This window comes from Anopheles ziemanni, chromosome 3, assembly GCF_943734765.1.
Source record: "Anopheles ziemanni chromosome 3, idAnoZiCoDA_A2_x.2, whole genome shotgun sequence".
In the NCBI taxonomy this organism is placed as follows: domain Eukaryota; kingdom Metazoa; phylum Arthropoda; class Insecta; order Diptera; family Culicidae; genus Anopheles; species Anopheles ziemanni.
Window position 1 is genome coordinate 12,504,996 of NC_080706.1, and position 24,883 is coordinate 12,529,878.

At 45.1% G+C, this 24,883-nt stretch overlaps 2 protein-coding genes across 2 annotated transcripts in view; both read right to left on the reverse strand.

Annotated features, from left to right (window-relative positions):
* LOC131287427 (uncharacterized) overlaps positions 1-14,808 on the reverse strand; it is a 154,331-nt gene extending 139,523 nt beyond the window's left edge. The window contains exon 1 of the mRNA XM_058316476.1: positions 14,631-14,808. Coding sequence (XP_058172459.1) covers positions 14,631-14,808 — 178 coding nt within the window. The remainder of the gene's footprint in view (positions 1-14,630) is intronic.
* An 8,565-nt stretch (positions 14,809-23,373) lies between these two features.
* On the reverse strand, positions 23,374-24,413 carry LOC131284091 (mitochondrial dicarboxylate carrier-like). Its single transcript, XM_058312947.1, has 2 exons — positions 23,995-24,413; positions 23,374-23,923 (listed from the first exon to the last, which is right to left on the reverse strand). Exons 1-2 carry the CDS (start codon positions 24,411-24,413, stop codon positions 23,476-23,478), a joined length of 867 nt encoding a protein of 288 aa, XP_058168930.1. The 3' UTR covers positions 23,374-23,475.
* Between the last annotated feature and the right edge of the window lie 470 nt (positions 24,414-24,883).

A 24,883-nucleotide genomic window follows, 5' to 3' on the forward strand; every position in this document is an offset into this window, starting at 1 on the left:
CCAAATGGGAGCGCGTTGATATTGCGCAGTAGGAAGCCAATACTCTTTGCTCTGGTAGCAATCTGTTGTCGATAAAATAGAAATTTAAAGTTTCTATTTATATGAATAACAAACATTATCTACTACATATTTTCGCTTTTTTTATGTATGGAGTTCTGTGTACACTAAAAACTCGACCAATACTGAACCGTCGCTTCTGAAACTTTTCCCACATTAAGTTTAAGTACTGTAGATGTTGTTAAAGGTTAGTTTGATCACTATTTTTTTTATAAAATCATCTATATCTTACAACTTAAACTCAGTTACAATTTTAACACAAACAAAACAAGCATGTAAACAAATGTCAAGGTGTATCCAATATAGTTACCCTAAGGTTTATACATTACGGTGAAATTGATGAATGGTCAAACATTTTAAATATGTCCTAATTGTAACTATTAAATTCAAATATACCTTTCAAGTATTAGTTAAAACCATAATTCTTTTCTCAATCCCTTCGTCACCGAGCAACGCCGGGGCGTCAAGCTAGTTATTCAACATTTTAAGAACGACTTTTACTGAGGTAAGTAAGAGTAAGTATGATCATAATAAAAAAGTTCAATACCTCACCCAAGAATACCTCCAAAATAAACATATTTTTTTCGTTTCGAAATAAAATCTACCTCAAAGTGTCGCAAAAAACATTTTGGCAAATAAACTGACAACAATCCACCACTCCAAACATACTAATACCAAATCGTCACCATGTGGCGTGTGTGTGGAGAAAAGATAATAATAAAAGACATCTTATCGACCGACTTTCAGTACGCCTACGCTCGGGGAATGGCACAAAAAAGCAAGAATTGGAAATAAAAGTTAGGAGCGATACGTTTTTATTTGCTCGGATGTGTCATCTTCAGCTCACCCGCAGCGTATCCTCCCGTGGAAAAAGTTTCTCCATCTCAGAAACGACGCCCGGCGACAACGGTTGTGTTTCGAGCTTGAGTTTTGATAAGCTGTATTTGTTCATTCTTCATTCCACACACCAACGCCCGTTCCAATCCATCCCGTGGCCAGCTTTTCGGTGCGACTTCAACAACAACAAAAAACCCAAATTCAGGGAATGAGTCATGCTGTCGGCACGCTTTGCGCAAAGTCTAGCCCGGCGAGACGGTTGGCAACCGATGTGGTGCTGTTGCGGGTGTAAAGTGCGTGAATAAAACACAAATAACATGGCCAAACACCACCACCAAACGCGAAAGTGACGTACTAATTGTGCGGCATTTACTCTACCGATTATACCCTCATTAGCGACTCGGCGGAACCTCCAAGCGCAGATGACTGATGCGATCCCAAAAGAGAAAGCCCACGGGGAAGGCCGTATCATTAACGTTTGCAAAATGTTTCCTTGTCCGGGCGCCCATTTGGGACGGATTTTGAAGGCGCAACACACCAAAATCCAAGGAGAAAAAAAACAACACCGATCCATTAGGAGCAAATTGATTCAATGTTTTGGGTAAGCACAACCGCAGGGGAGCCTCCCGAGAAAGGATTCGAATTCGGCCGGTTACCGGATTGGAATGGAGCAAATTATCTTCCAGCGTCTGCACGGTCTAGATTCAATTTTTCGCTCGCTCATTCGCCTCCCCTTCGGGGATATCCTTTTCGAGGGGAAGACGGGGGGGGGGAGGTACGTTTTCAGCGAATGGAGAAAATTTCCCCAAACTTCCCGAGAACCAACCGCGACCCTCGAACTTTTCCTCGGGGTACGGCGACACCGACAACGGTAAGCCATCCCCGTTAATCGCCTTTTAATCGTCCTTTCGGCGGGTTATAGGTCATTTCTCAAACATGCATGTTCACCAAGCGTCCCGAGAGCCCGACCGCCGGGGGTTTCGTGCCGCTTGTCACTGAATGCGGCGAACAAAAAAAAAAGCGCTGTCGACAAGTCGAGTAGTCATGTTTTTCCGTTTGTTTCTTTTTTTGCGGTTTAATCTCTTTGCACACTCAAATACTTTCGCTTGCGCTTTTTCTTTAATTTTATTTTCGGTCTTTTCGTTTGCGAAATACGGTTCGACAACGACCGCTAATCGATTCGGCCGTACGGCAGAAGAATATGCTTCTCCATTTTTATTTTCGCTCTATCGCTCGCTTCAGTTAACCTACTTCTAAGCCTTAAATTACCATCATCAAACGTTCATGCTGTATCCTGGAAGCGCATGGACATCTGCGGCGTTCGGGAATGGCTTTATTTTTATTCGCTCAGTCCACCCCCACCCCCCGTTGCACACTTCTCTTCCCGGGGGGCGAAAGCCCCTGCGACGGTGTAGTTTGAAGGGTTCGGGAGTGCGGAGTGGCTTACGACCCCTTTTATGGTCCCACAAACCCAACCCGGAAGGATAATCGTCCCACTCTCACTCACACAACAGAAATTAGGCGTACAGGGAAAGGCCCGTTCCGTACCTTTGCGGGTGCTCTACCCTTTCCCCGGTCCAGTGCACTGTGGACACGTCGCTAGAGCCGAACGTTAGAACGACAGCCGCTCACGTCTATCACGTCCATCCGACGTTGCGTCCTGTGTTCGGGGTAATGTCGTGCCCAGGAAAAGACACAGGATAGGTCATTGGGAATTCATGACCGATCCTTTTTGCGGCCAAATCACCGCATGTGTAGCCGATAGCATGTGGGTAGTGTGCGTGCGTGTGTGTGTGCGCCTTTTTCACACGACCGCACCGGGCCGTGCATGTGTCAGGAAAAATTGGATCCCGGCCGTACATCCTGCAGGCATTCTGCAGGATAGATAGAGCTGTCGTCCTCCCCCTCCTTCGTTTGTGCCCCGCCGCTTGTGGCGTTGCGTTGGGAAGAGCAACGTTTTCACGTCCCCAACCTACCGAGCGGATGGCCCGAGAATGACCGTTTTGTGGCTAAGCTCACAGCCGACGACAGCTTTGCAGTGCGGCTTCGATGATTGACCTTCTGCGAAGTCCCACACGATAAGGCACAGTATAACGAGTGGTTCGGGCAAGGATGAGATATTTTTGTCCCCATTCGGCAACAGCCGTACGAGGTGAGTGCGTCCTTCACCGTTGCCATCCTGGTTGTATCGGACGCACAGTGGAAAGATGGGGCCATTTAGATGGGTTTCCATTACTTCCCAATGGATGCACAACAGATCTGTTGTAGTCCAGTCTATAATTATGAATTTTTCCCATTACATTTTCAATCCACGTTCAGTAGGACTCAACGATTTACAGATGGTTCCATCTGAAAAGTTATTTATAAAAATACTCCTTTTTCCTCGAACCAAAGCATCGGTACCGGGGCGATCAAATTGCAATCACTCCCAAAGCTCCCGACGGAAGTATCTGCTAATGAAAGCATCAAACAGCCCCCAACGAGCAAGTATTAGAACGGACGGTTTTATGATGGCGTATTCCCAAAATACGTGCGGATATTGTCAGACATGTATGGACCGCAAAAGGATGGCGTAGAGAACGAAGACACTCAGGTTTTGGTGTTTCCTTTAGTCTAACGAGCCAACGAGGACACCCTGGGACCCCTAGATTGCATTATTTAGCGGAGGATACTCTTCGCTGTAGACGGAGAGAGAGTATCTTCTGGAACTTCATTTCGTGTGAGTGAGAACAAAGCTTGAATATTTCGGAAACATATAAATACAAGACTAGTCCAGTATCCCATGTCAATGTGGTCCTGTGGGGAGAATGTTCCGTACAATCCGAAGCCTGGGTGCCCGAAGTTTCAGTCACCTGAAAGCAAACACATCATAAGACGTTACCCAACCACCGACCGGTGGTAATGGAAGGCAAACACAGCTTAACAAGGTCGTGTACGAAACCGTAAACACAATTTCCCAACCGACCAACGACCGGCTCCACACAGTCCAGGAGGTTGATGGCTCAACAATTGGTTGCGAAAGTTGTAAACGCCCACCGACTGGAGGAGAATTCTAGAGACAGCAGATTAGGGACATAATAAAAAAGCCGTTGTTACCGGTTGCGTAACCCAGAGTGTTCTCGTCCTCGAGCAGTTCCAGCTCGAGACCAACTTATCGGTCCAAACAGTCCGGCAAAATTTGATGTAGAAAACCCTTCAAACTATCCATTCAAATGAACATTTCCTGAGACAACCACGGACCAGTGGCGCGACCCTCACCGGTGTGCGGGTGATTTTAATTAGAGCGTTTTACAATTGCTCGTTACGCCGTGCGTCGCCTCGCCCGCATCGGCACCGGCGCAAGGTGGTGGAAAATGGGGAAAATTTACAGCGCATAAAATTTTTTAATACCAAAACAAACGACTCTCGCCGTCCCGAACCCCTAACGAACGGATTGCATTACGAACGCTTCGCCCGAAGCTGGGCGAGCGGAGTTCAAAAACAAAACCAACGAATCCTAAAAATGTTACCTCCGACTTAACCTTTAGCCCTGTAGCCATTAGAACGCCGTTGAACAATCGTTAACGAAACCGGTTAAAATTAGTAGCATACCTTCTCGGTAATGCATTATTTCGCCTTGATGGATTTGCTCGGGAAGGGCGGTGGCGGGCAGAATTTATGTCCTAGTTAAACTTCAAGCATCTGATTACGGGCCCGATGTCCACGTGCCATGAAATCTAGGTGTTTTCTAGACGAACGTAATTCCATTACTTATTTCTTGAAATCAGTTTTGGACGCACCATTTGACATCAAATTTGTGCATCGTGGTTTTCATCACGAATATGAAATGGATATTTCAAAAAGGCATCATTCATTTAGATGAATATCGAGCAAACGTGGATCATTGGGTCAGCAAACTAAACAGCTGCTTGGGGCCCAGAGCTTTCGAGGACCCCGTTGTTTGGCTCTTTTTTTATATTTTAATATTGGAATTATTTTTATTATTTTGCAACAAAATTTGAGATTATTGCACTGACGCAATTTAAAGAGATCAGTGAATGGTTTGATTAAAGAAGTGGAACATTCTTAGAATACTCTAAGGACAATGGACATAAATTAGCAAAAGTAATGTCCTGCACTAGTAATATTAGTAATTTTACTTATCATTCTTCGTGTTTTTTTCTTTTTCAAATATTTCTCGATTGTCAATTTTAAATTGCAAAAAATAAGAAAAATAATTACTTGTCAGTGTGGGTCGTAGAAAATGTTTTTCGTAGAAAATGATTCTCTTGAAAATTTATTGATGGATTCGCAAAAATTGGGCTTTGCATATCAGCCTTTGGTAATGAAAACTTTTCAATTAAATAACTTTGAGGAAATTATATATTAATTTAAATTCGCTCCTTATTAAAAATGTGGGGTTTAATTTAATTTAAAATTTTATAAATCATGATATTTAAAATTGAATGTTGAATGTATTGCATGTTTTTGGAGCCTTAAACTCACAGCTGCTTAGGTCCCCTAGAACGCTTAATTCGCCTCTGGCTATGACACAAATATTCATACGAATATTAACGCTAGGACCAAAGAAACATTTGATTATTGAAATGCAATTGAAACATACTTTTTTGAGTTGTTGTTGAAAATCCATCGTATGTTCTCTGCGTATATTAATTCAATTATTTTAAAACAATTAAATGCTGTTTATCTATTGATCAGTAGCATACCGACCTTTGATGAACTATTTGAACAAACTTCACCACAGAAGGAACCATGTTCTCATGCTGTAACGACCGGGAAGTAGTTTCCGTCCGTAAGCATAATGTTTGAGTTCATCCATCACATTGTACGTCTGTCCCCTTCGGGCTGACACGGAATCGTTGACCAATTTATATCCATCTACCACGGGGCTCGCTCTCTACAACCCCCCGCATATCCCCTCCCAGTGCCTCGACCAAGAGTGGAGGCCATGCTCTGCTAAACCATAATCCTGCCAGCCACAGTTTCATCGATGCAAACGAGATACGGGGCGTAGCACAACTTCGAGCGAATCAATTATCCTCTAGCTATTATTTCTTAATTTATCGTAAAGTTTACTCACAACAGCCCCGATCGGTGGCAGCCCCCCCCCCCCCCTCCCCCCCATGCCCGCAGCTTCTAGAAGGGGATGGTGCCGACCAATAATGCAGGATGAACTTCCGGCAGGAAACTATAACTTCCCATCAAGCTCCTCCTCCCTTTAGTTGGGAAAGAATAGGTGGGGAGGTCAGCTCCCATTTTTCCTTTTCGGGGCACGAAACCAATCTATCGATCCGTTCGCTGGAACCGGAAATGGAACCGAGCCTGGCACGGACAACGGTTTTTGGAGCACGCAAAACTAATTCCAACCAGCTTTCGGGGGAAGGGAGACGATGGACCCGAGGGCGCGCACCTGCAGGGGTGGACAAAACCTCGGAGGAAGGTGCGCACGCGGTGTGAATTCAATTTTCGCAAAGCTTCCGGAACGCCGAAAATTTAACTCCACTCGAGCTCCGGTGGAAGAAACTTGGGCGGCTTCAAAGTCCCGGAAAGCGAAGGCGATAAGACAATGCCGATACACTCCCGAAGGATGAAGTTTATTTGAGCTGAGTTCTTCACGGGCGGGAAATTTTAATTACCAAACGATTGCGCCGTGCCACTTGGAGTGCCACTCACTCTACACACACACATTCACATTCACCTGGGAGGGGGGAGTTTATTAAAAATTGATTGTTTTTCCACTGGCACGAAGCCAACGAGTGTTGGTTGAAGTGCGCGCAAGATGCCAATTCCCGATCGACCTGGGAAGGAAGTTTAAAATCCCTGTCGAAGGCGGCTCAACCGCCCAGCAGTTCCACCCGTTCCAACATCCAGCGAGTTGCCGTGCGCAGATGCTTTTGGTGGGAAAATTTTAAATTGCTACTCGATTAGAATTTGTCCGCTTCAAGTCGCGCGCTTTCCCAAACTTTGGCTGGGAGTGCTGTCATTGGCATTTGTATCGCATACGGTTCGTTGTGGTGACGTTGGAATCCCCCTCCTTCCGCCTGCCTTCCTCTCTTCCATACCAACATTCCGACGAGAGGGAGTAAATTAGTGCGCGAAACGTTTCCACTCAAACCGGGCCGCACGGAAGTTTGACAACTATTCCAATTTTATTCAAAAACTTTCCCGCTGAAAGGGATGAACAAAAAAAAAACATTTCACCAAAACTGCCCAAGCTTTGGACGGGAGGTTAATTAAAAGATGAAGAAAAAGATGGGGAGCAGGGGAAACAGCCAGATTCCATCCCACTAAATGCCACCGGGCTGGAAAACGAAAACTTCACTTTATTCCGCGTAAGAAATCGTCGCCAAGGCGCGAAATTTCTTGTGGAGTGCTACCAAGTTTTGTCTTTTTGCATGCCGTGACCAGTGGATCGCCACTAACACAGGCGAATTGAGGGGATTTTTTGGATCTTCACCTCGAACGAACGGCCATTAACAGCGCGCCGTTCGTTCGTTCGTTAGGTTTCATTCGAGTTTCGAAGCTTCTCTCACCCGAGGCTAGGGACGGGAAAGGGCCCAATTCTTTACGCGTCGTGATGATCGCTCCATTTTCACGGTACATTTGCATCCGATCGGTCGACACAGGCTTGAGAGCTGCACCACCACCACCAGCAGCAGTTGTGACATTCGATTTCGGGCCGCAGTTGCTGTTGTTGGAGCTGCAGCTGTTGTAACACGAAAGGCGCACGGGAACATTGTCCCCCCGTTGCAGTGCATGGCACGGCAACCGAATGGAATGCTAATAAATTGCGAAAAATAAACCTACCGTGATTATGTACTCTTAGCATACTTTTAGTTCGGTCGCTTCTGTGTGTGTGTTTTTTTTTACGACACTATAGTTTCATGCCAACACCGTTCGGGGGTTGGCGGGACAACTTTCGGCCCGGAAGCGGCCGCCGGATGGGGGCGGAATGGAAGGATTATGTCTGCGTTGTGTGCTGTCACACCAAGCGGTGGCGGGGGTTCGGGAGCTACAGCTGCCGACATTAAATGCACCGCCACCGCCATTTATGCTGTGTGTCCCGGAGGGGGAGGAGAGAGGAGGAACCGGCCGGTATGCTGGTGGCTGTGGCTCGGCATGCCCGATTGCCGTTGCCGGACGGACGCCCAGCTCCCAAAAAAGCGCTTCGTGCTTTATTGTTTGTGCTTGCTTTATCTCCATTTTTTTCCTACCCTGTGTGTGTTTTTTGCTTCGTTTTTCATGTCCGTTTTCCGGTTTTACTGCCGTGTTGCATTTGGATATTGTTTTTGTTTCTTCTCTCTCGCCGCTCCTTGAAATCTACCCCCATCCTCCTCTAACATCCGGACGTACCCGGTCGTCCCTTCCCGGGCGCTGTTAGTCGCTTGATTGCTTTTGTTTCGTTGTGCGCCATATTGCTATTCGATTTTCCGCTCAGCAGGAGATCACACGCAGTCAGCACAATTAATGCGCCCGGGTTGGCCGGCGGTGAATTTTGTTGTGGAAACGGGCAGGGTAGCTTGTGTGAGCATTAGGTTTTGTGTCCAGTCGGGCAGGCGGTCCACGAACTGAAACGTTTGGGGGAGCCGATACCGGGCAGGCTATTTAATCGATGTTATGTAAGTCGTCAGTTTAATGTCTTCGTTAATTGGAACGTTTGAATATGACTTTAACAGAAGTTGGGTTTTAATCATACATGAAAATAAGTGTTTTAACCTTCTCCGGGACTCATGCAACCATAAAGCGGGAAATTTCATTTAGTGTATCCTTTTTTTATCCCTCATAGTCTCATGAACTTTTCAACTCATTGATGCCAAAGGGAAAACAAGTAACAACCAAGCTCCCCACCATGGCCACTTCAATTGTTCGTGCGTTCCAACGAGGGACCCCAGTGGAAATCGGAGCCTGAAACCGGAATGGTGCACCGATTTCCCACCGTTTCGCACGTTGCACAATTGGCAAACGGGATCGGGACGGCGCGAAGCACACTACTAACACAATTACCCACCGCCGGACGGCAAACAAATCGGTGGCAAATTGCGAGAAACAAAACTGTAGTAAAAGGAAAAAAATTTAAACCTAGCATGAATATCAACACTATGGACTAGATACATAAAAGGGAGTAAACATAAGAAGGGGGGTGGAAAAAAACACACAAACCGATTGGAAAAAAAACTCGGCTCCATTTAAGCGTAACGCACAACTAACAACGAGAATAATGAAAAAAAGAGTGTTTGTACACCACGCGAAAGTATATCATGAACAACGGAATCGACACTCCTTAAAATAGATGCCGGTGCCGGGGTGTATGCGGAACAATGCAATGAACAAGTTAACGATCAGCTACGATTGATTTGCCCAACACCTACATAATGCAAGAACTTTTTGTTTGGTACGTGTTTTGCGTGTGAAGTTTTTTTTTTGTGTAGTCACTATGAAGCACGTAAAAACTGTTTGTTGGTTTTAACAGACTCCAGGGACAATGTGCATTGAACTTTATAAATATGTAAATTAGCTCCTGTTACCCACCGCTTTGCAGTTTGATTGAGACGAACTAAAATAGACTACATTTAAATTTAAATAAAATGAATGTTTTTAAAAAAATTACATTGTTCAAACGTGATTTTTTTACCGAAAACTGACCGGTATAGTTTCCATTTCCAATGCAGCGTGATGGTGTAGATGCAGTCAAACAGACTAATCTAATTTGATCCCGATTCTTATTAGTTTACAGCCAAAACCGAATTATATTGACCAGCGTGCACATGTTTGAACGACAATTATTGTTTATTCGAGAGTCCCACGTACTTCCATCGGATGTACACAATTTTGAATAACTTCAATTACGATGCGGCTCCCACAAGCGATCAGAACCATTCGAGGGGAGGGTTTGGGTAGTCCGAAACCGAGCCGTATGCAGCTGACATCTGCTACACACGGTGCACCCACGTACAAACACACGCACGAACCATGTTTTCCCCCGGGGGATGGCGCAGGATACGCGCAAGGACACGCGTACAGGCTGGCCGGCACATTTAACGGTCATTTGTTCGACCGATGGATAGGCCCCAGTGCTCACACACAAACACACCCACACACCGGGTGGAAAGTGGTTCTCGCCGAGTGTGTCCCGTTTCAATTAACTCGTTGTTTGGGACACTGTTTGGACCGTGTCCTGCCCCGCAGGGAGTTTGATTAGGTTTAGCATGACCGCCCTCGCGCTACGGAGGTGGTTGTGCCGAGGAAAAGGGCAGCAAATGGGCAGGGAGGGTCCGCGCTGCATGGTTGTTGTTGCCGTTGTGTGATAGGATTATTGAACAATAATCAGCCTGCAGTGGCGCAAACGCCATTGTAACACCGCACCGACTGCAGCATGAAAGTGGAAATAATTACACCCGAAGCGGAGTAACCCGGCGATAATAGAGTTACCGAAGCAGCAGGGGCATTGCTACAAAGCAGTGTTGCTAAAACCTGCAACAGTCCGGGGGCTTTACTAAACGCATGAGGACGATATTAATATCTCTTTTCAAAAATTTTGCCTTCCGCAAGGAAACTAAGCGATATACTAAGTTCCTGTCGATAATTTAATTAAGTAATTTTATGCTTTCGAACAATCATAACAATCCATTTCCTAAGACTTCAAAAGTTTCGCACATTTTTGAGTAAGCACTAGTGTAATACATTCTATTCTGCTATTTATTGCTTAAATCAGGGGTCTCCAAACTTTTTATAACATGAGCCGCATAACCGCAGCGTTGTATTTTTATATATACCGTTCACATTTTTATATCTGTGTACTGCATATTACCTTTTCTACGTGTCAACTTTCATGTAAACAATCAACTAGTACGAATGTAGGAATACGGGTTTCAGATTTGACGTTCCTTTCATCAGTGTTCACATGTTTGTCCTTCAAAATTGTCAAAATTAATTAGCCCTTCTTTGCATTTATCCTTCAGTTTATTATTTGTTTGAATTTCTGTGAACTCAAATTGTTATTCATTGGAACTGCTTCGAATGAGTTTTGCAAAATTATTATTTCTAAAGCCTTTGCATCTACTTTAGAAAACCATTCATTGAGCTGGTTGTGCAGGTTTATAATCAGATCATATGCATAGTCAACTGGGAACTGTTGTTGTGATTTTTCTTTAAATTTCTGGCACTCCGGAAAATGCGTAAAGTTTGTTTTCTGTAGCTGGTTTAAAAACAACTTGAGCTTCGGATAATTACGGAATAAGATAATAATAACGGAAATAAGATTTTACTGTACTTGAAGTTTAAGATTTAGTAAATTCAAGTGGTTTGTTATGTCTGCCGCAAATACCACTTTCCAAAGCCAGTTTTCATCACGTAGCAAAGGTTCTTGCTTGCCCTTTGTATCTAAAAATTCTATAACATTCTTTCTTATTTCGAAGATTCTGGTCAACAGTTTTCCACAACTGTTTTGTATAAAAAGGACAAGAAACATTTTTGTATAAGAAGGACAAGATGTATAGTTTCTTAATTATGTTTTGTCGCGGTTACGATAGATTTAATTACTCATTGGGACCTTCTTGTCTGTCTGTTGAGAATCTAAAAATAGCTTGTGTTCAACGAGCATTTCAGTTTAAACGAGGAAAAACATAATTTCAAAAAGATTTGATGTTGGTAATCCTCTCAAGCGTCAACAGTTGCAAATTTCTATTAAAGTTAAAATTACATTGAAACTTCACGTGTAAGATCATCTGCTTCCAATGAATACCAGATTGGCTTTTCCAGTGAAACCAGAACCACGTGTAAACTAAAGTGAGTGAGGGCTGCGAAAATCAAACATTCAAATCAAACAGAGGATACTAGCAGGGGATGCCGGATCGAGCAAGGGTTGAGAATCGATTTCCCCGCATTCGGTGGCAATTAAAATCGGGTCACCGACTACGGCTTAATTCAATCACGCCGCAATCCGCCATCCATCCCCCCTGGCTTGCCCGCGGTGAGTTGTCAAAATTGCATGCATGGCCGCTTCGGTGCATCGAGGATGCAACACCGTTGTCACCGGATGCTGCACACAACCGCGTGCTATGAATTATAGATATCGCCCGATGTTTCGAATCGTAATCGGCGCTCGCCGAAAGTCGACGCTGTACTCAACACCGTTGCAGCTTCGCAAAACTGTGAAGCAACAATAATGAAATGCATCAGTCAGCCAGGCGTCACGAGTAACGGTGAGTGGGCCATTTTCTTCTCCATAATCCACCCCATCCAAACCATTCGCCCGTCCTACGAGGATGGAAAAGCGATGCGAAAGCAATGTGAAACATTGACACACGTCCATAAAACACCGTTGACGATTTGGTAATGAAACAGCGCGCGAGAAAACATTGCAAACCACCAGCGTGTTGATTCTTTCTGCAGTGATAAGCTGTCAGCAGCGTGACCCGAGATTCCGATTTTTCCAACCGTCGCACGCCCTACATAACAACGGCAATGTTTCAGGCCGCGGTCGCACCCCGCAAACGCATGTGAGCGCTCGGTCCCCATTGTTGGCTGGTGCTGCATTGCATTGCATGCCACTGTTTGCTTTGTAATACGAGCACTCTTGAAGAGAAGAGTGAAATGCAATTTTCTTCCCATTGTGCTAGCGCCTTCATTGTGGTGGGCACTCGATGGCACAACGGCATCACGGCCAAGAGCAGCGCAAAGTGGGTGATATTATTTTCTCCACTGCCCCGAGGAAGCTAATCGAGTGACGAGTGGATCGAATGGATAGAAGAGGGAAGTAATGAATCGACTTATTAGTGTAATTACAATTGAAAGGATCAAGCATCCGGGCGGGAAATAAAAGCAAACAATACTCAAAAGGGGGAAAATGAAGCGAATAAACTAACAGGGGACCACTTGAACGTGTTGCATCCGGGATGCAAATGATACAAAAGTTGATGAGGAAATTGAAATGAAAAGTTGGTTGTTGTCGAAATGGCTCACTTTATTTGCCAAACGATTGCTACGCAAGGTGAATGCCAACAACACCGTCGAGATTCAACAACTAACTTTTGTTTGTGTTGCTAAATACGTCCGGAACTCGGGGAGAGGTAAATAAGATGTAAATTGATTAAAATTAAACATGGAAGTAGATAAATCCTTGGGAATGGATCGCTATTTGCCATGCCAAACGCAACGATCAACATCTGATGCTGGTTTGAATGATGGAAAGGGGTTTCAATGACTATCTTCCTTGTTCACTTTCTGCCAGAGAGGAAATAACGACAAATTCACATTCAACCCAGCGTACACATGTTTCCTGCGTATGCAAGGACTCTATCACATGCTTAAATCCTTTTCAATGCAACAACTAATCTGTTGTTTGAAAATATAATACTTCTCGGAAGTTACAAAAGCTCCAACTGGATTTCTGCACGCTAGGAAGCTTACTGAAAAGGATACTCGACATGAAAGGAAACCTTCAAAGCGAGTCATACATTTTCCCACCCCATTCCGAGAAGTCCTTCCATTCGCTGCTACCTTTCAGCTAAACACCGCTTATTAACATGAGCATTCCCTCAGCTTCCACCGTAAACACCTGTTTGGAGCACGCTGGCGTGTGCTTCATTTTCCCCCATTTCCACGGTGCAGCATAGCACCGGGTAGATCCCGTTTGTTGGAAGCATTTTATTTTAATTTTGAATACCTCCCAAATTCCACGCACTCCATCCCGCAGGGGCGTCTAATAAATGGGGGGGGCACAATTGACATCAAAGAGGACACTGACCGACACCGATCCCAACGGTAGCTTTTCGGCATCGCCTAATGGCTGGGAAACGTTTTATTCGCTGGAAAATTATTCGCCCAAAATTGGACGAATAAATTTGTCCAGCTTCATTTTGGGCAAAAAAACCCCCAATTTTAGCCCGAAAAAGCGCCCTCTAATTAACGCACCTCATACACCCAGTGTCCGATTTTGGGCCCGATCCTGGTGGTCCCGTTTTTTTCTAATGGAATGTATTCGCAGGGACGAATTTCGAACGGCAGAATGGGGAAAAAATATTGAAAATAGGCCCCGGGGAACAGCGATATGGTTTGGTGATAATAAAGTGAACCAATTGCGCTGCGGTGGTACTCCTGACCTGCAGCAAACTGACGAGGACGATTGCCGTAGGGTTTAACGAACACTTGAGCTACCGACTGTCTAAATAAAACTCCTTAGAGCAGGCAATTTTCCAATAATATGTTGAAAAAGTGTTATGCATAACAAAATAATTATAGCAACACACAAACTAAAATAAAATTAAAGAAGTTTAATGAGGTAACATTTTTTTATTTAATGACATAACAACAACAATTAAGAGGTAACCTTTACATTATATGACTGTACAATTTTTACTTATCAAATTGTAACACTTTCTAACATTTTAATAAAAATAAAATAATAAATAATGTCCCTGGTATAGTAAATTTTAAGACGCTTCCGGTACATCTTATTTGAATTAAACTCAATTGCAAGATCAATTTGACTCGCCTGGTCGTTCTAGTGCTCATGGTTGCTGCCAAGAATTATGTAGCGTTTGAATCGCTCCCGAACTAGGATTGAACAATGCCTAGTAAAATGCTTCAGTGCTTCCCCGGTACCTCATGGCCACGATGGCAACCCTTCGCAAATGGTAAGCTCGGCAATCGGTTCATGAATTCAACATGCCGTACCTAGTATCGGGACAGAACGGGGATAAAAGGCCTCCCCAACAGGGAGGTATACGCATACTAACCTTGTGCAAGTGGAGACGCCTGGACGACCAGCAGGCCCCCGATGCTGCCACCACCCGCACCATCGTGCAGCCCCGGCAGGACGTGCAACAGTTCGGCCGCCGGTTCGTGCGGCGGGGTGGACGGGGGCCGGCACGTGAGGAGGAGAAACGCCCCGAATATAATCCTGTTCATTATCATCCGAACGTAATGACATCACCAAATGCTCATTTAAATTTTAATTGAATGCACATCGGAACGCGAACCAACGCCGGGCGGACACACACACCTACACAGGCACACATACACTCACACTCACACAACTACTGCTAGTAGCCCTAAGGACTGCGGGATGGGCGGAAGGACGATGGCGGTGGCGGTGGCGGTGGTGGTGGGCAGTATCGGTACGGCCACAGCTTCACGAGGCGAGCGCACACTTGGCCGACGGACATTACGGTGTCGCCAGCCGGGAACGGAACGCGGCGCAAAATGGACGGCCCATTAGTGCTCCATCTCGTGGAAAAACGGAAGCTTTCCTCGGCCTTCGATCTCCTTTCGCTACCATGCACGGCTCTATCGCATGCACGCACAACGCATGACCTTTTGCTTTCGGGGAATTTTCACAATACTTTTATACAACTTGACACTCTTTCGCACATCCCTTTCCCTTGATGCGACGCAAGCCCAATTTCTTCCACACTTCGACTCACTTTGCACAAACACTTTTCATTTACACGCTTCCACTAACACCCGCCTTCACACGTACAAATTGTAAGCTAGCAAATGCCTGAGGGAAAAATATGATTGTAAAAGATTAGCCCGGTTGGAAGTGGAAGCGACGACATTAAGCTGAAATCACTCATCATACTCGACGAAACTTCACATTGCTCGACCGAAACTTGGCCCGAGTCCGCCCGCTGAGCTTGTTCTACTACGTGTGGGCTTAGACCTGGCGCTTGGACGGTGCACTGAACCGCTGCTGTCCGAGCCCCAGCCGCCGTGGGTGGAAAAGCATGAACCGTATCTCTGGACCATTTGTAATAATTTGACCCGTTCGTTACGTTCCGTAGCGTTCCGGTTTGGCTCCGGAGCGCGGCTTCTCACACACACACACACAGTGAAACACCCTCCGGTTGGTAGTTCTCTGGTTGGTTTTTCAGCGCTCGCTACGGTATGCTGCCGTGACCCTGCCGCCGGGTGTCGGTTACCGGGAAAACTGAAAGAGAGCAAAAACAATTGGAAAACAAATAAATATTAATTATGATTAGTACATTGCCTTCCAGCGCAGGTGATGATGCTGGGAATGGATTGAAAACGAAAAATAAACCACGCTAGGTTCATTCACACGCAATGCTGCGGGTTCGGTTGAGGTCATGTTGTTCTTTGGGAAAATAAAAAAAACTTCTTTGCATCCATGCTAGTAGTTTTTTTGTCGCCGAACAGAAGTTAATTGTTTAAATAGTAGTAATTAGCAAAATAAACACATTTTTCCGTCGTTATCAATATGTTCGGAGGACTGTATTTTGAGACATTCAGTTTAGCTTCACACCCGCATTACATAAAAGTACACGTAGAAAACTAATGTTCACGCATGTTTTAAAATAAAATTGAAAAGATAAAAAGACCATTATTCGCACATAAGAGTAAGATAAAAAAGATAGCACTGTCAAAAATTTGAAAGATTATGGATGAAATGAGAAAAAATAGAAAGAAACAATTTTAAAAGAGTGGTTACACGAAAAACTACGGAACAACTACAAATAAACCCTTCTTCATGGATTTCCAAAATACTTTAGTGCTACACATTTTTACAAAAGGATAATTTAACATTAACATTAGCTTTAGCAAATCGAATAGAAGAATCTAACTAACAATAAATTGTTACAATCTTCCTCGCAATCTCGCAAGATGTTAATACAAACAGATTATCTTGAAAGAGCAACATATCAAAGTAAATAACGGAATACAGTAATTCTCTTCTTGCAACCATTTTCTTCTCTATCTCTCCCAGTGCTTCTTTACAAGAAGTATTTTCCAGCATCTTCCCATCGGAAAAAGCAACTTTGGAAGGCCTACAGCAATTGAGAGTAGCATTCGGAAAATCGATCAAAAAAAAACTAGCGATCGACAAAGAACGGTTATGGGGCACCTTTCTACCACAAAAGGGAAGCAAAATTGGGAGCAACGCACACATTTCCCGGCGGTTCCTTTATCACTCTATCACTTTACCATTTGACCCTTGTTTTCGGTGTTCATCTTACCCAGCGCCATCCCTTATCGGCGCCACCGAACAACCAAGTGTTTGACGTTGCGTTTCGCCGCTGCCCAACATTTTCCAACACGCTTCCACGTCACGTCGGGACGCCCTTCGGCAGTTTCACCAAATCTTCAGATATCGGTGGGCCGAGGGGAAATTTAATATCCTTCCGTTTGCGGTGGTGTGCGGTACGGCATACCCACCGATCTCTGTTTCTTTATTTTTATCATTTTTGCGCGGTTTCCTTGCGCTCTTCTTTTCGTTACCCACCTTGCTACCAAATTTTTCTTGCCTTATCCCGCATTGTATCCCTCACTTAACGGGGACTAGCAGGGGAAAAAAGGACCAATTTTCGGGGGCATCTTCATACCACAGAGGTTTACATTTTCTTCTTCTTTCGACCAACGTGGTACTATATCGAAGAGGAAAAACCATTCTCAAAAAAAACCCAACCGTCGCTATAAAACGCGTAAACGAGTCCTTACGCAAGCGAAAATGTGGTCGGAGTCGTCACACGCACAATCGCACGTGCGCATCTTGCACATTTCTTACGGCTTTTCCCTGGGCCAGAAGGAAAACAACTGCTGTCTTATTCAACACCCCTCGTCGTCCCCATTTTGGCCACACTTTTCACTCCCATGGGAAAGGCTGTTCGACAGTTTCCTTTCACACATTCAAGCCGAGACTAGCGAGCACCTGCCATTCAGAGACAAAAGAGAGTTCAGGGGGCGCCTTCGGAAATGGGGTACATTTTTCACGCGCCCTAAATAAAAAAACGAAAGAAAACTGTACGCACAAACACAAAACTACGCGCGTGTGTGCGGAGTTTTCTTTCGTTAAATGGATAGGCTCGTCTGGCATTGGGAAGGAAAAGTCAACAAGACACCGAGGCCCCGAAAGGGAGCAGAATGGTGAAATACACACACAGGAAATGGAAAAATCTGATCCACGCTTGGCGCACTCGGTGCTGCCCCTTTGAAAACGGATGTGGTAAACGTCCGGCCCAATCCCTAGGCCCCTAGGCGAAGCGGTGAAAACCCCGACAGGTTTCCATTTCCGTTCTGTTGTGTATTGGTTTGATGGTAATAAAAATTGGGTGGGTGAGCGGTATGAACTTGAAAATGGAACCAATCCTCGCGGGGGTAAAGAGAGGACATTACGAACGAACGGGATTTGGCCCTGAAGGGTGGAAAGACAGTATCAGGACTCCTTACACTTGTCTTTTAGGGTGGCGAGAAAAAAAGGTACGCATTAGGGAAGGAAGCGGCCCACTCTGGCGCACAAACACTGCCATGTGACAGGCCATTTCCATTATCCTGCGGTTAGCGGTATGTGGTTTTCCACGTCCAAAAGAGGGGTAGGTCGAACCGGCACTTCAGTTTCGATTTTATGTCCTTTCCACGATAAACCCGCAAAAGTGGTTAAACAAACGTAAAATAATACCAAGCGATAGTTGGGTTTTGGAGGTATAGGACAGTTTTGGATGGAAATCTTCCATCTTCTAGCATGGAAATTGTATGCCTTTCACTGCGTCCTGCAGTTCAACGATCTTTAGGGCTAAAACAATCGTCCAAACACGAACCGACAGCTGTATTACACACTGCCCAAACACGCGTTCGACAGGGGGTTTGACTAATTGGAATTAGAGATTAGAAAAGGAAATCCCTAGCGGGATGAGCCCGGGTTCTCAATTCGCCCACACGCAGCAGGCATACCGATGCGTCAACATCAAAGAGCGCCAGTGCCATTTTCCGTGCCTTGGCGTACATCAAACGGAAAGTGAAGTTCTTCAAGTGGCGCTATTTCAGTGTCAGTGAGGTGGAAAGCACTCCTTTAAGCTGATTGAACTCTACTCGAGCGACCCTAGCGAGCCTTGAATGGTATGTGGTTTTTCAGTTTTCCAACCACATGGTACATTGTGCTGCTCGCAATAGGGCTTTGCTCTTTGTAGATAACTTCGGCCATCGATCATTTAGGTCGTGAATGGATTTCAAAACATATCGTATCATGACCGGTTGGATTGAAAGGAAATGGCTTTAAGAGCAAACCTCCATAAAATAAATGTATGAGCTAACAAATCAATATTTAACATGGCGATAGATAAATGAAAAATACGAATATGCGGATAATTGTTTGTAAAGTTGCTCTCAAAGTACATTAAACTTATAATTTACAATGAGATCTAAACCAACAAGCCAACCGAAGCTTTCCACAGCACTATCATACTATCAGTAAATGTTGTACTGTTACATTCTCAGAAATAATACATTTAAAACTGCACATGTTTTACTTTCACAGTTTGGTTTGGAATATACCCAATTATAATTTTTTTTTCTAAGTCTGGTTGTCTGAAGTTTGATAATCTGAATTAAAAATAAAATAAATTAGTTTTATATTTTACAAAAACGAAATTCCAAAATAATAACAGACAGCAAAGTTAATTCCTGACAGCGAAAATTGAAATCCGCTCAAAACGAAACATGGGGTTTGTAAAGCATTATTAAATTTCCTTCTTTTTCGTTTTTTGTTTGTTGTATCCCTTCGACCTCAATAAACGTCAAATTTTCCCTTTAAAACTTCGAAAGCATATTTCGTAATCCCCAAACACGCAGTGCACGCAGTTAATTCAAATTTCCACAAATTCTAACGAACGTCCATGATTCGCTTTTTCGCTTGCCCTGACCCCACCGCCACCAATCCCCCCCAAGTGCTGATGTGAATAAATTTAATAAAAGTATTCCATTTTCATTCTTGCACCCTCAGCAAACGCTGCCTCGAGGGTTGCCTCCGTATGATTTTCCTACGCGCAAACGTGCACCGCACCGAGGCTGCCCGCTGCCCCGCTCGAAAAAGCAAAGACGCAGCCCACCGTACCGCCCTGTTTGAAGCGGGCCTAGTTTTCCACTGAAACCGTGGCCGCCCTGGGATTTGCCTGTCCGAGTTTCTGACACATTTTGCAACCGTGAACCACCACTATCCTCGTTTACGACGCTACACGGTGGTGAATTGCGCCCGTGGCATCTTCCCGCACTCGAACGGGCGCATTTTCTTTTCCGTTCCGCAACCCTCCTTTGGCAACCACCCAAGAACGGGGGATGGACACATCATCCCAATCATAATGGTTTCGCATCCCGCGCCGAGCAAGCGGTATTGTTTGCGGGTTTCCATCTCTTCCATTGGAAAACGGGAGGGAAAACTTGCGTCAAACGGTGAAGAAAGAGGGGCGAAAAGAAAGAAACATTTCCATAAACTTCTTATCACCAGCACCAATCCCTCGTACCGTAAAGACGAGCAGGCGCGGCGGGTTACCCGGGTGTTTTCCGGTTGAAAGAAAAGGAAAACAAAACGTAAACAACAACAAAAAAGCGGCAAAGATACAAACCAACTAACGGCCGGCATCGAGAGGGATAACTTTTGTTTTTCCAAATTTCACGCTGCGCCGGAAGTTTTGTTGAGGGAAAGCATGGAGAGGTTTCCTTATTTATTTGCGTTTTTCTTTACTTTTCTCACCTTTTTGGGGCCTTACCACCTTGCCAATCAAGTGCTACAGTGGCCTAAGCTTTCAAACAAATCATGGAAGTTGTGTAAATGATTAACATTTACGCATTGGAGGTGTTTTTTTATCTACTCTATCAACATCATGATCAATACTCTCAATAAGGTGGGAACGAAGGTGATTCTCGAATTGAATTACTTCAATATTTGTCAAAATGAACGAAAGTCTATAATTATGGTTCAAGGAACATATTCTACATAAATATTCTGTATTCATAACCTTGATAATCACCTTCCACTACACTCTTACACCTTCTCGGAGGATGTTTTTTCTTGATTCTTTTTATATGTGGATCCAACGGGTATGGAAACCGAACAAAGTGACGACCGGAGATGATCCGTAACATCTGTCACCGGTTCGGGCGCAGATTTTCCGCACCGCGGAAGCGTGACAATGCGGATGGAAAGTGAGTACAAGCAGGCGGCTACTGGTGTGTAATCCCGTATAAGAAGCTTTCAAACCGCGTGTCCAGCAAGCGTGTGCAAGATGAGGGAAAACTGGGCACCCGACCATCAAAAGCTAGCTTCGCTCCCTCGTTAAACCAACCCCCCTGGAAAGGCAGAAGCGAAGACTGTCAACTGTGGCATACCGTGGTCGCGTTGTGCCAGGGCACGCTGCGGCCAACATAACGCACCGAGGGAAGGAAAAACAAAACCCGCCACGTATCGCCGTATTGCACCAAAAAGCGGCAAAGGTTAACGGCGCAGCGAAGCTTCGCGAGGACCGCAAGGGGGAGTTTTTCCTTTCGCGGTCGCGTTTGGAAACCGCACCACACACAAGCGCGAGCTGATGACAAACGAGAAACGCCGAACTTGCCAGCACACAAACACGTGCGACCCGGTGGAGCAACAACAGAACAGCACAGCAACGCAACGAGCTACTTCGATGCGTTGTTTATTACGGCAGGAAAGCAGGCTTTGGTAAACTTTACACGCTTATGTCCTCACATAGATGTTGAAGGTAGATTTACCTTTTATGTGTGTTTTTTTTCTCAACGGCCCTTCATGGGGAGCCTGCGGCAGGCCTTCGAGGTTGTGGTAGTGTTGTGACCGACCCTTTCCCAGCAGCCAACTACACCGACGACTGGTTTCTGCTGCTGCATTCGAGCATCGAGCTGACGGTCCACTGATCTCTGCCCGAAGGAAGCTGGCCACCGGAGAAGAACGTCTGCAGAACTACGCCAAATTGCGTCATTGCGATGTTTTTGTTTTCTTTCGTCACCTAGCTGCTCAAGACGGATGAATGTTACACCACAAACACCACGCTAAGGGCTGCACAAGTTTTACTGGTTGAATATTTGTTTCGTGTTTTTCCTTCAAAATGCGAAATCTTTTCCAACCGAACGACGCACGGACACCAAACACATCCCACTGCCCAAACTGCGGCTGCTATTTCGAACACCAGCTGGAGCCTGTTGTGGCTCCCACGTAGCACTTCGCCAGCCCCAAAACACACACATCCCACCTATGGATCAAAGAAGGGGGTTTGTCACACGGTCGATCGGGTTTTTCCGGACACCGCGAACGTAAGTACGTCTCGCGAAAGCTCAGCACTTTTTTTCGGGATGAAAGAGGCTTTTTCCTGTCTATGTACGTGTACACACACACACACAGACAAAAGACACACAGAGAAACACGTCCCTCGCCCTTCAGGGACAGCTGGATGACAGTAATTGCCACGGAACACAAAACACCCGTCCGAGGGGATGTTGTTTTTGTCACTCGATGGCTGGACGGAAAAAACACAAATTTACACTCACTTGGCAACGGGGAACCACGGGAAAATGGGATATACCAGTTCAACAGGGAGCCAGGACGGTCATTCAGTGTTCATACGCAATCTCGCGAGACGGCGATGACGAACCGCGGAGATGTTGTCTATCTCTTCCCGTTACGTGCCTACGGTGCGGCCACTCCGAGAAGAACGTCCTATCGAAACTACGATTCAACTACAACTGAAGCGCATGTCGGTGCCCGCTTCGACGGTGGCCTGTGTAGAAACCTGTTTTGAGATGAAACCTGTACGGAAACTTGCCCCGTGCCGAAGCTCTCGAAAGCTCGCTCCGGCGCGGCCGTGTCGCGAGCATAAACATTAAACGCAAACATACTCCGCCATGCGCACACTGGCACGCAAAATACGTGAATTTGGTACGTTTACGGCGAGCCGCTTGTTGGTGGTTGTGGATACGTGTGCAGCCACGGTGGTGTTTGTGCAAAACATTGTTTCGATAGGAGTGTGCGAGTCAGAGTTTAGCATGTTTATTTCGGAATTTATGCTCGTAGCATAACAAGTAGGGTATGCTGGGGCATTTCGTTGTTGCATTATAAGAAAATTCTAAAAAATACCAAAATAAAATGCAATTTGTAATGCATGCAGGAATATTTAAAAGTTATTTCGTAAAGAGTCTTCCTTAAAAACAAAATACCATAGTTTGAAAACCCTAAATTTTTTTCGAACGTACAATGCTACACAACTGATTGTGCCCTGGACGAGTCAATTGGATTGAAAATCGGCCCATGAGCGTAGAGGCGCGTTTTCGACGTCGTGGGTTCGAATCCCACTCGAGATCGGACCCTCCTTTGTGCGAGAAGGCTGACTATCTACTTACACAAAAGGCAAAAGTCTTGCAAAACCTTTAACAAGGGCAAGCACGACTAAAACGGTCGCTAGGCCAAAAAGAAAAGGGCAAGATTAATAACACGGTCACGTGCTTCATTTGTGACATACAGTACTGTAGCCCAACGGCCAAATAACCGAATCATTTGACGACCCAGGCTGTGGGAAATGGTAGATGTAAAAACAGGAGGAACTTTAAGGGCTTTCTTGTACGTGAATAGTCAGTTCCCTCGCACTAGGGAGGGTAATGTCTAAATGTGTCTAATGGTTAGGAACATCATAATAATTTTCAACGCAGAATACGTTTTAACATTTTATTGCAAAACTTTGAGGCAAGTTTGGAAAATATAACTAATAGACTATATTCTATTCTAATAGCACGCATCTAAAGATCACAATATCCTACGAAAACAAAAAAATAAATAAATAGTCCGCATGTTCAACGAGATTCCACCACTCCAAAATGGATGCGCAATTGCTCTAAAAATATAAACGTTAGCACGGTGTGCGGCCCAAGCCGGATGAAGCGAGGGATGAATCCTTTGAAAAATCCTAAAGGTCCCAGCTGACCGATGTGCACCAATATAGCTCCGATGCTGTTGAATTCACCTGGCTTCGCATTCATCATCACCGTCTTCACCATGTCTATCGGTTGCGTCATAGTGGTGGCCATGCCACCGGCAATTAACGCGGCCAGAAAATGCGTTCCGATGTTGTCCGTAAAGTAGCCGGTTTGGAAGAGTGTGTACTTGGCCTGGTCGTAGAACGTCAGCTGTCCGATGGTCATGAACACCGACCGTGCCGTAGCCGAACTTGCCCCAGCAAACAGTCTCCGGAAGCCTTCTTCGCGCCACACCCGGACGATGCCATCGAAGGCGTTCTTGTAGCTGCAAGAATCGAAACAGATCACCGGCGTGTAAATTCAACCGTACACTGAGAACACTCTGGCAATCGTTACTTTCTCCGCAGCGCGGGTGGTCGTTTGATGTCGTTCTGCATTCGCACGTTGATCAGATCTGCCGGAGATCCCACAAAGCCGCCAACCGTACCACCGATAGCTGCCATCACCACACGACCAAGAAATCCGGACTCTTTTCCAAATTCTGTTTGCTTGCCTAGCTCGTAGATTGCGAATCGTGTTGTTGAGTAGGTGAGCTGCCGCAAGACAGCTGCGGAAACGCCATTAAATAAAGCGCACACCCCATCGTCGCGGACAATTTCACGCGAAAGTTGAAACATCGACACGTTGGTCCGGAGGTCCGTTTGATAGATCACCTTTAGCAGATCGAGCGGTTGCGTGCAGAATGCCGAACCAGCGCTGGCCAAACCTCCAAAATACCATCGTGACTTTTTTTCGGAATCCTTCGAAATCAACATTCTGAATAATAGGAAAAATGCCTGTAAAAAACCTAATCGAAATTAATTTGTCAACTGGCACTTCGAACGCGATGAACAACGCCATCTAGCGGTAAAAAAGCTGTTTGGTCACGGTGGTATGAAATCAGGTACGATAAGAAGTGTAGTTTGACGATTTAATCCAAAAGCGATTCATTTACTACCTAAAAATTCGAAAAAATTAGATGCAATTGTACTTTTTGTAAATTTACAAGGGCTTTCTTGCATCACATCCAAAACCATTTCCGAATTACAAGCATTTTACAAGGTATCGTCTCGTTCACAATAATGTTATCGAGAAGAACGTCAAAAAACCACTTGCTAATCCACCTTATTGTGTCACTTTGGCAACGATATTGTGTAAATAACACGAAATTTTATCAAACTTTCTTTCGTACCGGTGACTGTTTACCTCGATTCCTAGTGCCTCGCCGATAGGAACAGCTTACACG

What these genes read in the sequence shown, in the direction of transcription:
- LOC131284091 (XM_058312947.1), bottom strand. Translation starts at nt 24,413, where the DNA reads ATGTTGATTTCGAAGGATTCCGAAAAAAAGTCACGATGGTATTTTGGA. An exon ending in CCACCCGCGCTGCGGAGAAA is followed by an intron (nt 23,924 to 23,994) that starts GTAACGATTGCC and finishes CGATTCTTGCAG; the next exon opens with CTACAAGAACGCCTTCGATG.